At 56.3% G+C, this 12,856-nt stretch overlaps 1 protein-coding gene across 3 annotated transcripts; it reads left to right on the top strand.

Moving 5' to 3' along the window:
• Window positions 1–1,997: 1,997 nt before the first annotated feature.
• On the top strand, window positions 1,998–11,961 carry CDH16 (cadherin 16; the record flags this gene model as incomplete). Of its 3 annotated transcripts, none has more annotated exons than XM_081030525.1 (18): window positions 2,060–2,207; window positions 3,175–3,232; window positions 3,521–3,604; window positions 4,025–4,180; window positions 4,250–4,388; window positions 4,733–4,891; window positions 5,719–5,915; window positions 6,578–6,700; window positions 6,907–7,057; window positions 7,304–7,531; window positions 7,626–7,702; window positions 7,774–7,962; window positions 8,072–8,313; window positions 8,914–9,047; window positions 9,870–10,112; window positions 10,274–10,381; window positions 10,666–10,782; window positions 11,573–11,961. In XM_081030525.1, the coding sequence occupies 17 exons, from the start codon at window positions 3,188–3,190 to the stop codon at window positions 11,668–11,670; spliced, it is 2,490 nt and encodes an 829-aa protein (XP_080886651.1). In that variant the 3' UTR covers window positions 11,671–11,961. The 3 variants fall into 3 exon arrangements, with proteins under 3 accessions (XP_080886652.1, XP_080886651.1, XP_080886650.1); XM_081030524.1 differs by lacking the exon at window positions 2,060–2,207 and adding an exon at window positions 2,614–2,687; XM_081030526.1 differs by lacking the exon at window positions 3,175–3,232 and having other exon boundaries at window positions 1,998–2,207.
• Window positions 11,962–12,856: the final 895 nt, after the last annotated feature.

Genomic DNA, 12,856 nt, shown 5'->3' with positions numbered 1-12,856 from the left:
GTATACAAGTCTACCAGTCTCCAGAGCCTGTAGGCAGCCTGGGGCAAGGCTGGGGTCCATACATTCCTTCATTAGTTCTAACCCTCACAACTTGGTTAGAATCCTGATTGCAGTTTCCAACCATAGGAAGAGGTTTGAAGGCTGCTGCTTAGTTTGTGTGACCTCTATGATTAACCCACATGCCCCCCAAGGCAATTTTAACTGCTCACAGCTGCTGCGGCTCTCCACTCCCACCCTTCAACAAACTTTAAAGCATGTGGGGGGCATAGTTTCCTTAGAGCAGGTGAAGGTCCTGAGGCCTGAAGAAGAATCCAGAATTTCCTGGCTCTGCTGTTTATTGGCTGTGTGACCGTCAGCAAGCACTCAACCTCTCTGTGCCCCAGTGTGTGACGTGGGGATGATGTCCCCTTCAGAATGGAGTGGGTGAAGGTATGTGCTTAGAGCAGTGCCAGGCATGTAATAAGAACTTAACACGTGTGAGATCCCTCAACATCCCTATATGCACTGCTCCAGGTTGGGGTGCCTGAGGAGCCTGAATGACCCTGAGGCAGGCATTCAGCTTGTGACAGACAAGGCTGGGGGCAGCTGAGGGGTCCTGACTCAGCCTCCAGCCTGAGAGAAACTAAGCAGAAACATAGTGGGAAGGACTCGGGGGAGACCATGGGAAACTGAGGGCAAGGAGAGATGAGAGACCTTGTGGCCCTTCTCACCCTCATTCCTTGTCCTGGGCTTCCAGGCCCCAGAAGCTTCTTTTGGCTCTGCTTGGCTGCCCTCACTGGCGGAAGGGCCCCTGGTCAGTTCTGGAATTCCCTCAAGGTCACCTGAGCTGGCTCAATCTTCTCTTTCCTTCTCAGAGGCAGGAGACAGTCCATTGTCTCAGCCCCGTCCATGTCCAGGGGCTAATGTGAACAATTAGGGAGCCTGAGGAGAACTCACAGGCCACAGTCCCTGCCCCCCCCAGTCCACTGGTGGGTGGTCTAGAGGCCTGAAGGCCCAGTTCAGATTGTGCACTGCTTATCTGTGTTTCATATGCAACCCCCAGCTCTGCGTCTTAGTTTCACAAGCCAGCAGGGAGCTGTTGAGGCCTGACAAGGGCCAGCCGGGTCCCTGAATGCTGCTCTGGAGGCGCTCCCAGTCTGATGAAAGAGACAATGAAAACCTGGTGTCCTCTCTGCATTGATAGAGGTAGCACATGTGTGGGGTGAGGGCTTGGTATTTTCACAAGAACCCTGAATAACCCTGGGAACCCAGGGAAGGTTTCCTGGAGAAGGGACTATCTGAGCTGAGTACTGATGCCTGAGCAGGTGTTCACCAGACAGAGGAAGGGGTGGGAAGGGCATTCCAGACAAAAGGAACCGAGTGGGACAAGGTAGAGCTACAGACGCTGGTGCATGGAGAAGTGGGGGATCGAGTCTGGCCGGAGCCACAGAAAAAGTACAGTCATCCTTCTGTATCCACAGAGTATTGGTTCCATGACCCCCACAGATACCAAAATCTGCGGCTGCTCAAGTCCTTTATATAACATGATGTAGTATTTGCATATAACCTATGCACATCCTCCTGTATACTTTAAATCATCTCTACAATACATAATAAATCTTATAAACATCTCATAATGCCTAATCTTATAAAACCTAAAACTTAAATCATCTTACAATACTTAATACAATGTAAGTGCTGTATAAGTGGTTGTTATACTGTATTGTTTCAGGGGCAAGACAAAAAGTTTATACATGTTCAATACAGACTCAACCATCATAGGCCTAACCAAATAGGACATGTCAGCAACAATGTAATAATTTCTTTTTCGAATATTTGCAATCCACAGTTGGTTGAACCTGCAGATGTGAAACTCACAGACTGTAATGTCCAAGCCCAGAGGGCTAAGAAGTGCCCACTGGGCTGTGTAAGGTGAGAGGAGTGCCAGGCTGAAGCTCTCCCCACCGCCTGGTGCTGGCGGTCACGGATGCTGAGCAGCCCCCAGCTTTCCAAAGTCAATGAGTAACTTGGGGGGCTGGGCAGGGCTAGGCCTGCTGCTGTGGGCCCAGTGGTGTTTTCCACTCCTGAGCAAGCGTGGCCGGAACGCCTATCTGCTCAAGTGTGTGCCTTGCCCTTCTCCACCTGGCCTGGCCTGGCCAGTGCTCCTTGGAGAAAGAGCTCTCTCGCCTGGCAGCTGGACCAAGGGAGCCAGCTTCAGGCACCAGCAGGTGAGGGCCTAGGAGTTGGGAGTGGGGGTGTGGGCAGGGCTGACGGTGGGGTTGGTGGTGGGGGAAGGAGAAACACGGCCCTGTCCTCCCGTTGCCCAGGGAAGATTGGCGTGGTTGTCTGTGCTCTGTGTGCCCAGCTGTATGCTGAGGGCTGGAAAATGCTGAGATAAGGACAGGGCTTCTGCCCTGAGGGGACTCCGAGTCTGAAGGATGGCGGCAGAAGGAAGTCCTGCAGACCCTGAACCAAGAGTCCTCCATGCCAGGAGGGATTTGCCTGCGGTTAATCCTCTGTGACCTTGGTCAGGTCCTGTCCTTCAGGCCTTGCCTACGACATGGGGCAAACTGCAGGAAGTGCCTTTCAGAATCGTCAGGGTCTTTCCAGCATCAAACTTTTGTGATTTTTCAGGGCTGCTGGGAAATCACCACTTTGGGATCCACAAGCTGGGCAGGCTAAAGTGGGAAGGAGACAAAAGTTTGGAGGTGAAACTGCCTTGGAGATCCTTGTGGGGGCGTAAACCAAGAGGCAGCAGGGTGGCCGGGCTTGGCTGAGCAGCTGGAGTCTACCCTACAAGCGATGGGGAGCCTCAGGCCCTTCTTAGGGGAGGAAAAGGAGTCTGTCATGAGGTCACTCTGGCTATGTCCTGGAATAAATTGAGGCAGGGGACACGGGTAGGAATGGGTGGTGACAGTGTCCATGTGGGTGGGTTAGGGAGGAGCAGCTCTGATAGTTGCTGGGGCAGCATAGAAGTACAGGGCACAGGAGGAGGCCTGGTTGCCTGCCCCATAGTGACCAGATAGGAGGAGGTGTAGCTGAAGAAGGAGGAACAGTTACACGCCATGGGGATTGGGGAAGCCAAGGCCTGACGCTGACCGGGGATGAAAGAAGGAATACTTTCTAGGGGGAAGGTGATGGGAGGGACCCCCTGCCCACCAATCTGGGCTAGATTCTTACTGCCTTGGCCCTCAGGTGTGTCCCGACCATGGTCCCTGCCTGGCTGTGGCTGCTTTGCCTCTCTGTCACCCAGGTGAGCTGGGCCCTGCTCCCCTCCTTCAGATCCTGACTTTGAGTGTTGGTACCCTTGCCCCCCCTTCCACCTGGACCAGTTACACTGACCATGGATGGTAGTAGTTGGGGGAGGGGTTCAGAGCTGGCTATAGGCCTGTTGTGGCATCATGAAGTCAAAGGCCAGAGGGTGGATGGGCTAAGGCATGGCCAGACAGAGGGAAGGGGCAGAAGTTCCCCTCTGTGCCAGGTCCCCAGCACCCATGTCAGGGACATGGAGCCTGGGGACAAAGTGAGCATCTTCCCGCAGGCTCTCCCTGAGGCCCAGCTTGCAGAACTATACGTAGAAGTCCCGGAAAACTATGGTGGAAATTTTCCTTTGTACCTGACCAAGGTGAGCCTGAGCGCTGGGGTGGGTTATCCTCCCCACAAGTCCTTTTGATCCCACCTTCAGTACGCCTTTCTCTTTTTGCTCTGGCTCACTTTTAAACACTGCTGTCCAGAGAATATGTGATACAGTGTGCATGCCTAGCAAGATTTTAATCCCCGAAGAAAGTAGAGCTTTAAGTTAATGAATGAAAAATTGGGGGAGGGGTTTCAAGCTTTAGAAAGAATGGCAGGGAGTATTAGGGAGCATCAGGTTCAGGGAAGAGCTCTGGCTGTGAATCTCAGTCCTGTTACCGGCTGTGTGACCTCAGGTAAGCGCTAGCTGTCTCTGAGTCAGTTTTCCCATATATAAAATGGGACCATTGGGTGCTGGGGCCATCCCCCAGCCCTGGCCCCCCCTCCCTTTACTTTTGTTCTCCCCTACCAGCTGCTGCTGCCCCGTGAGGAAACTGAAGGCCAGATTGTGCTGGCAGGAAACTCAGGCATAGCAGCTGAGGGCCTCTTTGCTGTGGATCCAGATTCTGGCTTCCTGCTGGTGACAAGGGCCCTGGACCGAGAGGAACAGGCAGAATATCGGCTACAGGTAGGGCTGGGCGAGGAGTAGGGGACAGCAGTGAAGGTAGAGCAGGGCACTGACTACCCTTCCCTGCAGGTCACCCTGGAGACTGAGGAAGGACGCGTCTTGTGGGGCCCACAGCTTGTGCTTGTGCATGTGAAGGATGAGAATGACCAGGTGCCCCATTTCTCCCAGGCCATCTACAGAGTTCATCTAAGCCAGGGTACCAGGCCTGGTGAGTCCCCAGGGCAGCCAGCTCACTGCACGGTCAGGTGGGCACTGACAAGAGAGCAGAGAGTAAAAAGATTGCCGGAGAGTTGGCATAGGGACACGGCAGCTAGGGGCCAAGTTGCCCCTCCCATTTTTGTCCCGTTCTGTATCTCACTGAGGGTCTTCAGGTGAATCCATCCTTTTTGGCCTCAGTTTGCTCATCTGTGAAGTGGGATGAAATGCCATGGACTCACCTCGAGTCCTGATATGATGATGGATATGGAAGGAAGGACCAGGGAGAGAAAGGGAGGCATGGGAGACTCTCCCACCCTCCCCAACTCTTAGGTTTGCCCTCTCCATGCACACCAGGCATCCCCTTCCTCTTCCTTGAGGCTTCAGACGGGGATGAGCCAGGCACAGCCAACTCAGATCTCCGATTCCACATCCTGAACCAGGCCCCAGCCCAGCCTTCCCCAGACATGTTCCAGCTGGAGCCTCGGCTGGGGGCTCTGGCCCTCAGCCCTAAGGGTAAGCCTGAGCTGGGTGTGATGGGGAGGGAGAGTCAGGGAAAGCTGGGGAAGGAAGGTGGTAATAGAAGGACGGGTTGGAGCTTGAGAGATAAAGATGAGGAAAGAGCATTCTAGATGGAGAGAAGAACAAGGCAAAAGGCCATGCTTGAACAACACCTGGAGGAAACACCCTGCATGGAGAGTTGAGAAATGGTGTGGATGGAGTGTCTCAGCTCTACATTCTGGAGTCTCAGGTCTAAGGTACAAGGATTGGAGAGACCTGAGGGGGTTAGCCTATGATGTTGCTGGGAGACCTTTGGACTGACAGCAAGAGAGACCTGGACGTGGGAGTTCAGACCAGAGGCATGGGCTGGGAGAAAAGCTAATCACACCCCCAGCTAGCCACCCACTCACTTATCTACCACCCGACTATATATGCAGTCCGTTTACCCGAACATCCACCCAAGCTAACCCATCCACACACCCAAATCCCCATTCATCTACTGCTCCCTAAACCCCCATCCACCTACCTCGTCAGTCATCCATTCATCCACCAGTCATCTGCTCATCTACCCATCCTCCCATGTGTTTCTTCCCCACCCCACCTCATCCTGGTAAGCCACCCATCCAGGCCATTAGTCATTCGTTGTGTGGATAGATATGGAAATGACTTTGCAAACTATCAGGTCCCGGTTGGCTGCTCACAGTAGAGCTAAACGTCCTCATCCCTCGGCCAAAAGCATATCCTGAACAACTGCCATATGCTTGGCTTTGTGCTTGGTACCTTGCGGAGAAGGGTGCCCTGAACCTGGCCTCCTGCTCAGCTGACCACCCTGCCCCTTCTAGGGAGCACCAGCCGAGACCAGCCCCTGGAGGGACGCTACCAGCTGTTGGTACAGGTCAAAGATATGGGCGACCAGGCGTCGGGCCACCAGGCCACAGCCACCATAGATATCTCTGTAGTAGAGAGCACTTGGCTGCCCCTAGATCCTGTCCACCTGGCAGAGAATCTCAAAGTTCCATACCCACACCAGATTGCGCAGGTGAGTAAGTGGCTGTCAGCGGAGGAAATAGCCCCATGGATGGTGTAGCTGGGCCTGAGTCTCATGGAGATTTTGGGGGGTGGGTCCAAGGGCCCAGCTTGACTTCTCCGCCCCCCCACCTGTGCTTCTCCCTCCACTGTCCCTTTCAGTTCTCATCATGCATTGGGGCATTCAAGGTCCTGGGACCAGGCTCACAGCCCTTCACCTGTTATCTTCTGACAGGTGTGGCTCTGTGTTCTGACCTCCTGACCTTGCCCCAGGCTTCCTCAGGGGGAACAGCTGCCACCTCCCTGCTGCCATGGGGATTGTCACCCAGACCAGGAATGTTTCAGGCCTCTTCTAGGAATGCCCTGGGGTCAGGCCCAGCCAAGAGGGCAGAGAATTAAGCAACCTGGTCGTTCAGGCACTTTGGGCAGGGTCCAGGCTTGGACCAGGGCAAGGCTACGGTGGAGCTGCCACAACCACAAGTGCCCCAAACAGAAGGACCCTCCCTGGACTCCAGGGAGGACAGTGACTTGCCTGGGGTCACACAGTAATCGGGCCCGTCTCCTCACTTGGGAACAGTTGGGCAATAAGGGCTGTTCTTGCCTCTTGTCCTGGGGTGACACAGGCTGTTCCTTCTTCTTATCCTGGGCTGCTCTCATTCTGTGTCCCTTTCTTAGGTACACTGGAGTGGGGGGAACGTCCATTATCACCTGGAGAGCCAGCCCCCTGGACCCTTTGATGTGGAAGCAGAGGGGAAAGTCTACGTGACCAGGGAGCTGGACCGAGAAGCTCAGGCTGAGGTGAGGTGAGGGGAGCCAGGAGGGCAGGCTAAGGGGTGCTTGGTCACTGTCTGGTTGGCTTCTGGGGGCATCACATCCGCCACAGGCACTGAGGCAGTGCAAGAGTACCCAGAAGAGCTGGAGCTGGCCACCAGAAGGGAACCCAGACCCAGGCCAGGCTGAAGCTGCCTTGGCTTTCATCTGAAGCCCCCCACTGCCTACTACAGTACCTGCTCCAGGTGTGGGCTCAGAACACCCGTGGTGAGGACTACACAGAAGCTCTGCAGCTGCAGGTGGTGGTGATGGATGAGAATGACAATGCGCCTGTTTGCCCCCCACCTGGTGCCTCAATCAACATCCCTGAGCTCAGCTCCCCAGGTGGGCTACGGTTCTTGTCAGGAGCGGGGGAAGGGTGAAGTCCCCATGAACCATTCATCTCGCTCTTCTTTGAGATGGGGCCAGCCTCAATGCACCCCCACAACACACACACACACACACACCCACACACATACACACACACACGCGCGCATGCACTCAGGTTTAGTCCAACACAAAAGAGGAGTGGGTGAAGTAAGGCCTCCAGACTGGGCCCTGGTCCCACTCAGGTGGGTGCTGTCTTTGCAGGCACGGAGGTGACTAGGCTGCTGGCAGAGGACCTGGATGCCGCTGGCTCCCCCAATTCTCATGTTGTGTATCGGCTGCTGAGCCCTGAACCTGAGGAGGGGACAGAAGGGAGTCCCTTTGAGCTAGACTCCAGCTCAGGCAGTGTGACACTGGGACCTCGTCCCCTCCATGCTGGTCAGAACTTCCTGATTCAGGTGTTGGCCATTGACCTAGGAGGAGCAGAGGGCGGTAAGTGCCCTGACGGTGTCCCTGATGGCGACCCAGTCTCCTTGCGCCCTCTGTTCCTACCTTGGCCTCCCCAACATGCCCTCCCCTGCCTCAGGCCTCAGCAGCACGTGTGAGGTTGCTGTCACAATCACGGACATCAATGACCATGCTCCCGAGTTCATCACTTCCCAGGTAAGCAGCAGGGGGAGGAGGCCTTGGGAAGGCGCTGACGGGGGACTCACGGCCCCTCCAAATGTCTCCAGATTGAGCCCATAAGCCTCCCTGAAGACACAAAGCCTGGGACTCTGGTGGCCACACTCATGGCCACTGATGCCGACCTTGAGCCTGCTTTTCGCCTCATGGACTTTGCCATTGAGGCCGGGAATATGGACGGGACCTTTGGCCTGGATTGGGAGCCAGATTCTGGTCATGTCCAACTGCGACTCCTCAGGGTAAGGGGCCGGAGGTAGGCAAGGGGCACACACGTGCACACATGCACACATGCATGCACAAGTGTGGCGCACTGTGGCCCACACAGTGACCCAGGCCCCACTGTTCTAGAACCTCAGCTATGAGGCAGCTCCAAGTCACAAGCTGGTGGTGGTGGTGCGGAGTGTGGCAGAACTGGTGGGGCCAAGCCCGGGCCCTGCAGCCACGGCCACAGTGACTCTGCTGGTGGAGAGGGTGGTGCCACCCCTCAAGTTGGACCGAGAGAGCTACGAAGCCAGTGTCCCAGTCAGCACCCCAGCCGGCTCCCTCCTACTGACCATTCAGCCCTCAGACCCCAGGAGCAGTCCCCTCAGGTGAGCCAGAAACCCAGCCCCTTCCCTGAGCTGGACCGCCGCTGCTCCCCAGGGATGACCCTAGGGCCCTAGAGGTGGCTTGGAATATTCCTCAGACGGTGGCTAATGCCAAGGTTGTGACTCCGGGGGCTGGGAGGTGGGGGGGGTGCCTAGGGGTGAGCAGTGTGGGATCAGGGCTGGAGGAGCTGAACAGGACATGGGGAGGGGTGTTTGGACCCCGTGAGACCTTAGATGGTGCCTCTGTGCTGCCTGGACAGGGCCCTCCTCCAGCCCATCCCCTCACCCAGACAAGGCTGTTCCTAGGTTCTGGCCCCATCCTGGTCCCTTGTTGGGTGACCTGGGTCTAGTGGAGTTGAGTCACTTCCCCCAGGCTCTGAGGGTCCCTTCCCCACCCACAGTACCCTTGGTTCAAGCCCTGACCTCCTACGAGTCACTGAAGCTAGGGAGAGAGACTAGGCATGTGGGGCACTGCTCACCCCCAAGTCACAGAGAGGCTGTGGAACTTGAGCAGGTCACACGGCTTTGGAGGTCTCTGGGCAAGACCCCATATATGGTCCCAGTGCCTCCTCACCCTCCACCCCCATCTTCTCTGGGCCTCAGGTTTTCCCTGGTCAATGACTCAGAAGGCTGGCTCTGTATCAAAGAGGTCTCCGGGGAGGTGCACACGGCCCGGCCTCTGCAGGGAGCCCGGCCTGGGGACAGGTACACAGTGCTCGTGAAGGCCCAGGATGCAGGTATGGCCAGGCAGCGGTGGGGGCCTCTGGAATGAATACACTCCTCAGACAGACAGATGGATAGGCAGGACCAAGCTGCCTCCCTGGGGCTTGCTGGTATCTACTTTGCCTCAGGCAGGAGGGAGGAATGAGGGGCTGGGTCCAGGGTCCCTCTCTAAGAACGTTTGTCCTCTGCCTTCCCTCTCGGATCACCACCCCCCCCCCAGCCAGACACTTGCAATCTCAGAGGACCCTTTCACCCCAGAGGGCCTCTCAAGGTGTCAGCTTCAGACACAGGCTGGGAGCAGAGGATGTGGGACTGGGCAGATGGAAGGAGGGCCAGGAGCTGTCTCCTGGGACAGGTGTGCTAGGAGGTGAGCCTGAATGGGACACTAGGCCAGATGTGGAGGACTCTGAATGCCACTTGGGCAGGATAAAGAGCTGGCCCAGGGAGGCAGTTTTCAGCTCTGAGCTGGGCTGTTCTGTGCTGCAACACAGACCAGCAGGGATGAGCTTCTCTCCAGTAAGGACATATCTACATTGTTGTGTCCTGGCACCAGTAGTGTGACTGCTGGTGGTGGCGTGGTGAGGGCAAGCGTAGCATCCAGAAAGGCACAGAAAGGTCTGGCAGCAGTTTGGATAGTGAAGTGCATTGTGAGGATGAGACTGGCATGGGGATGATGATAGGGATGGAAAGGAGAGGTAGCATGGGGGGAGGGGAGCTGGCAGGGGAATCAGCAAGGCGAGTTGATGGGCTATTGGGAAAAGGACCAGCCCAGGGACTCTGGACTCACGCCCGCGTCCACGAGGGCCCAGGACAGCTCAGCACTTCTTCCTCTACAGGCGAGCCGACACTGAGCACCTCTGCAACACTAGTGATCCACTTCCTGAAGGCCCCTTCTGCCCTGGCCCCAACTCTGACCCCTGTGCCTAGTCGTCACCTCTGCACACCCCGCCAGAACCATGGCGTGGTTGTCAGCGGACCCAGTGAGGACCCTGACCGGACCAATGGGGACAGTCCCTATAGCTTTGCCCTTGGTCCCAACCCTACAGTGCAACGAGATTGGCGCCTCCATGCTCTCAATGGTGTGTGGTGGGGGAAGGCAGGGAGGCTGTGGCCCAGGCAGGGAGGGGGTGGCACTTGGAAGTGAGATGCCCTTCTACTGTGAGGGTGGAGCTGGACCTAAGGAGAGCAGCCCCCAAAGGGCCTGTCCAGCCTAGTGACTCTGGTCACATGGTTCCAATAGGTTCTCACGCCTACCTCACCCTGGCCCTGCATTGGGTGGAGCCACGTGAACACGTAATCCCTGTCGTTGTCAGCCGCAATGGCCGGATGTGGCAGCTCCAGGTCCGAGGTGAGGCCGGGGCTCCTGAAGGAACCACTGGCTGCTGGTGGAGGGGCTGGGTACAAATGCATGCAGGCTCACCCAGACAGCATGTGCCTGTGTACACCTGCGGCCGGGCATACAGACTCATGTGCACACAGGCACATGCACAGAGGAGAGTGCATCCCTCTCCCCACGTGAATATATGCGTGCCAAGAAAGACACATACCAGCCAGCTGGGCTGTGCTGGGGGCTCCAAGCGGCTGGGGAGCTCTTCTCCTCCGCCCTCACCTTCCCCCCGTGCTTGCCCCCAGTGATCGTGTGCCGCTGCAACATGGAGAGGCAGTGTATGCGCAAGGTGGGCCGCATGAAGGGCATGCCCACGAAGCTGTCGGCGGTGGGCATCCTCGTGGGCACGCTGGCAGCAATAGGTAACAGAGGCTGGGCTCCTGTACGGGGGAGGGCAATGGACGGCCAAAGCCACAGCCTCCACATAAACAGTGGCCCTGTCTCCATCATGCCCCCGGGGCTGGAGAAGGAACCTCTACCAACTCTCCTAGTCATTATACTTTTCCTCCTGTTGTCACACTCATCATCACCATCATTAGTAACAGCATTTACTGTTACATTATTACCCAGTGACTGTGTGTCAGGCTCGATGCCAAGCATAGGATTCTCATTGAATCATCCCTACAACCTTGTAGATCCTGGCATCTCCCCATCTTCCAGATGAGGTCTCTGATGGTCAGAGAGGTTATGTGACTGGTCTAAGGTTACACAGCCAGGGTGTGGCAGAACTCAGGTCTTGCTAACCTAAGTCCAAGCCTCCGTCTCCATCGTCTGTTTTTCTTTAGCCCTTCCACTGCAAATTTTTTCTTGGCTAGTTCTAGCACAATGCTACAATGTGGCTTTCTCTCAGAGGTCCATGGGAACAACTCACAGGCTCCCCGGTGACCCCCACCCAAACTGTTTCCCAGAGAAGGGGACCTGGGAGGCGGTGTGTTCTGGGGCAGCCTCAGTGGGGCAGGGCCTGGTGCCAGCCAAGCAGGCCAAAAAGCCAGGCTTCTTCAGGTACTAGGGCCACAGTGTCATACCAGCCCAGTCTTGGGGATGCTATCTGGGAAACTGCCTCCTTATTAAAGCAATACCAATAATGGGGAGTCCCTAGTGATGGACAACGGCTTCTTCTGAGGACTGATCCATCCCTCTCGGGCCCTGCAGGCATCTTCCTCATCCTCATATTCACCCACTTGACTCTGGCAAGGAAGAAGGACCTTGATCAGCCAGTGGACAGCGTGCCCCTGAAGGCAGCGGTTTGAATGGTCCAGGCAGCCCCAGCTGGGAGGTTGGCCTCTAGCTCCATCTGAATCCACTGGGAGAGGACCCAGCACTACAGCTCCGTGGGGAGCAGGACAACAGAAGTCCCTTCTCCTGCCCTGGGGTGGAGGCAGCACCACCAGACATGTCTGCACACTGGCTTTATGGGCTGCCCGCAGGAGTGCTCCAAATGTTGGCATGTTTGTTCAATAATAAAACCTCGGAGAGCTGGGTATGGGCCCTCAGGGATGGCTGTGCCCATGGCCAAAGGTCCGTGTGTGTGTGCGAGCGTTCGCTGTGTCCACCTGCCCTTTATCCTTTCTTTATTTCCTGCTGCACAGAAAGGGCCTGGGGGCTTGAAGGACAAGTGGGGGTCCCCGATAGGGAAAGTCATGGGAGTATCATATGGGCTCTTGGTGAGATCTCGATGCTAGAGGAGGGTAGGTCATTTCCATGGGCATTCAGAGACCACTGGCTGTAGACCCTGGATGGGTCAAGTCTGTCCAGATGATGGTTGAGGAGGTCGTCCTCGAGAGCGTCATTTCTGTGTTTTTCTGCATATCATCTTTGCTCTGAGAGGACACTTTGTAAGTCCATGTCCTGTGCTCATGTTCCTGTACATGAGTCACCTGCACACAGGTGGGTAGAGATCCCTCAGTCTCAGAAGGGGTTTGGGCAAGAATTGTGAAGGCCCCCTGGGGCTGTAACAGGAGAGGTGAGGCTGGGGATGGGTCCCTCTGCCCCAGTGCTGGCCCCAAGGCACTTTTGGTTTTCACACACAGGCTGATGAGCACAAGGGGAGTCTGCAGCAAGTCAGAGAAGGAGGAATCACTCAGATGGATACCTGGGGTAGGATAGAAACCCCCATGGCTCCCCCTGCCCCAGGTAACCCCATCCCCTGGCCCAACATTGAGCCACTGCCCTGGTGCCCTGCTGAACCCTAGCCACACCTCCAGACTGACTGCGAATCCCTGACCCTTAACTGACCCCAGACACATGCTGATTCCCCACAACCCCATCCCAACAGTCTCTGGGGAGCCAAGGTGGGACTTGCTGTCCCAGGCACCCTGAGCTGATGATGGTAAATCACGGGGAAGGGAGAAAAACAACTTCAGTGGGGCCCAGGCCCTATTTTTAGGTGATAATCTCTCCACTCCTGGCAGATTCTGTGGGATGCGAGCCAAGAGA

This window comes from Rhinolophus hipposideros, assembly GCF_964194185.1.
Source record: "Rhinolophus hipposideros genome assembly, chromosome: 21".
Classification (NCBI taxonomy): Eukaryota; Metazoa; Chordata; class Mammalia; order Chiroptera; family Rhinolophidae; genus Rhinolophus; species Rhinolophus hipposideros.
This window is presented reverse-complemented; position numbering and strand designations above follow the sequence as displayed.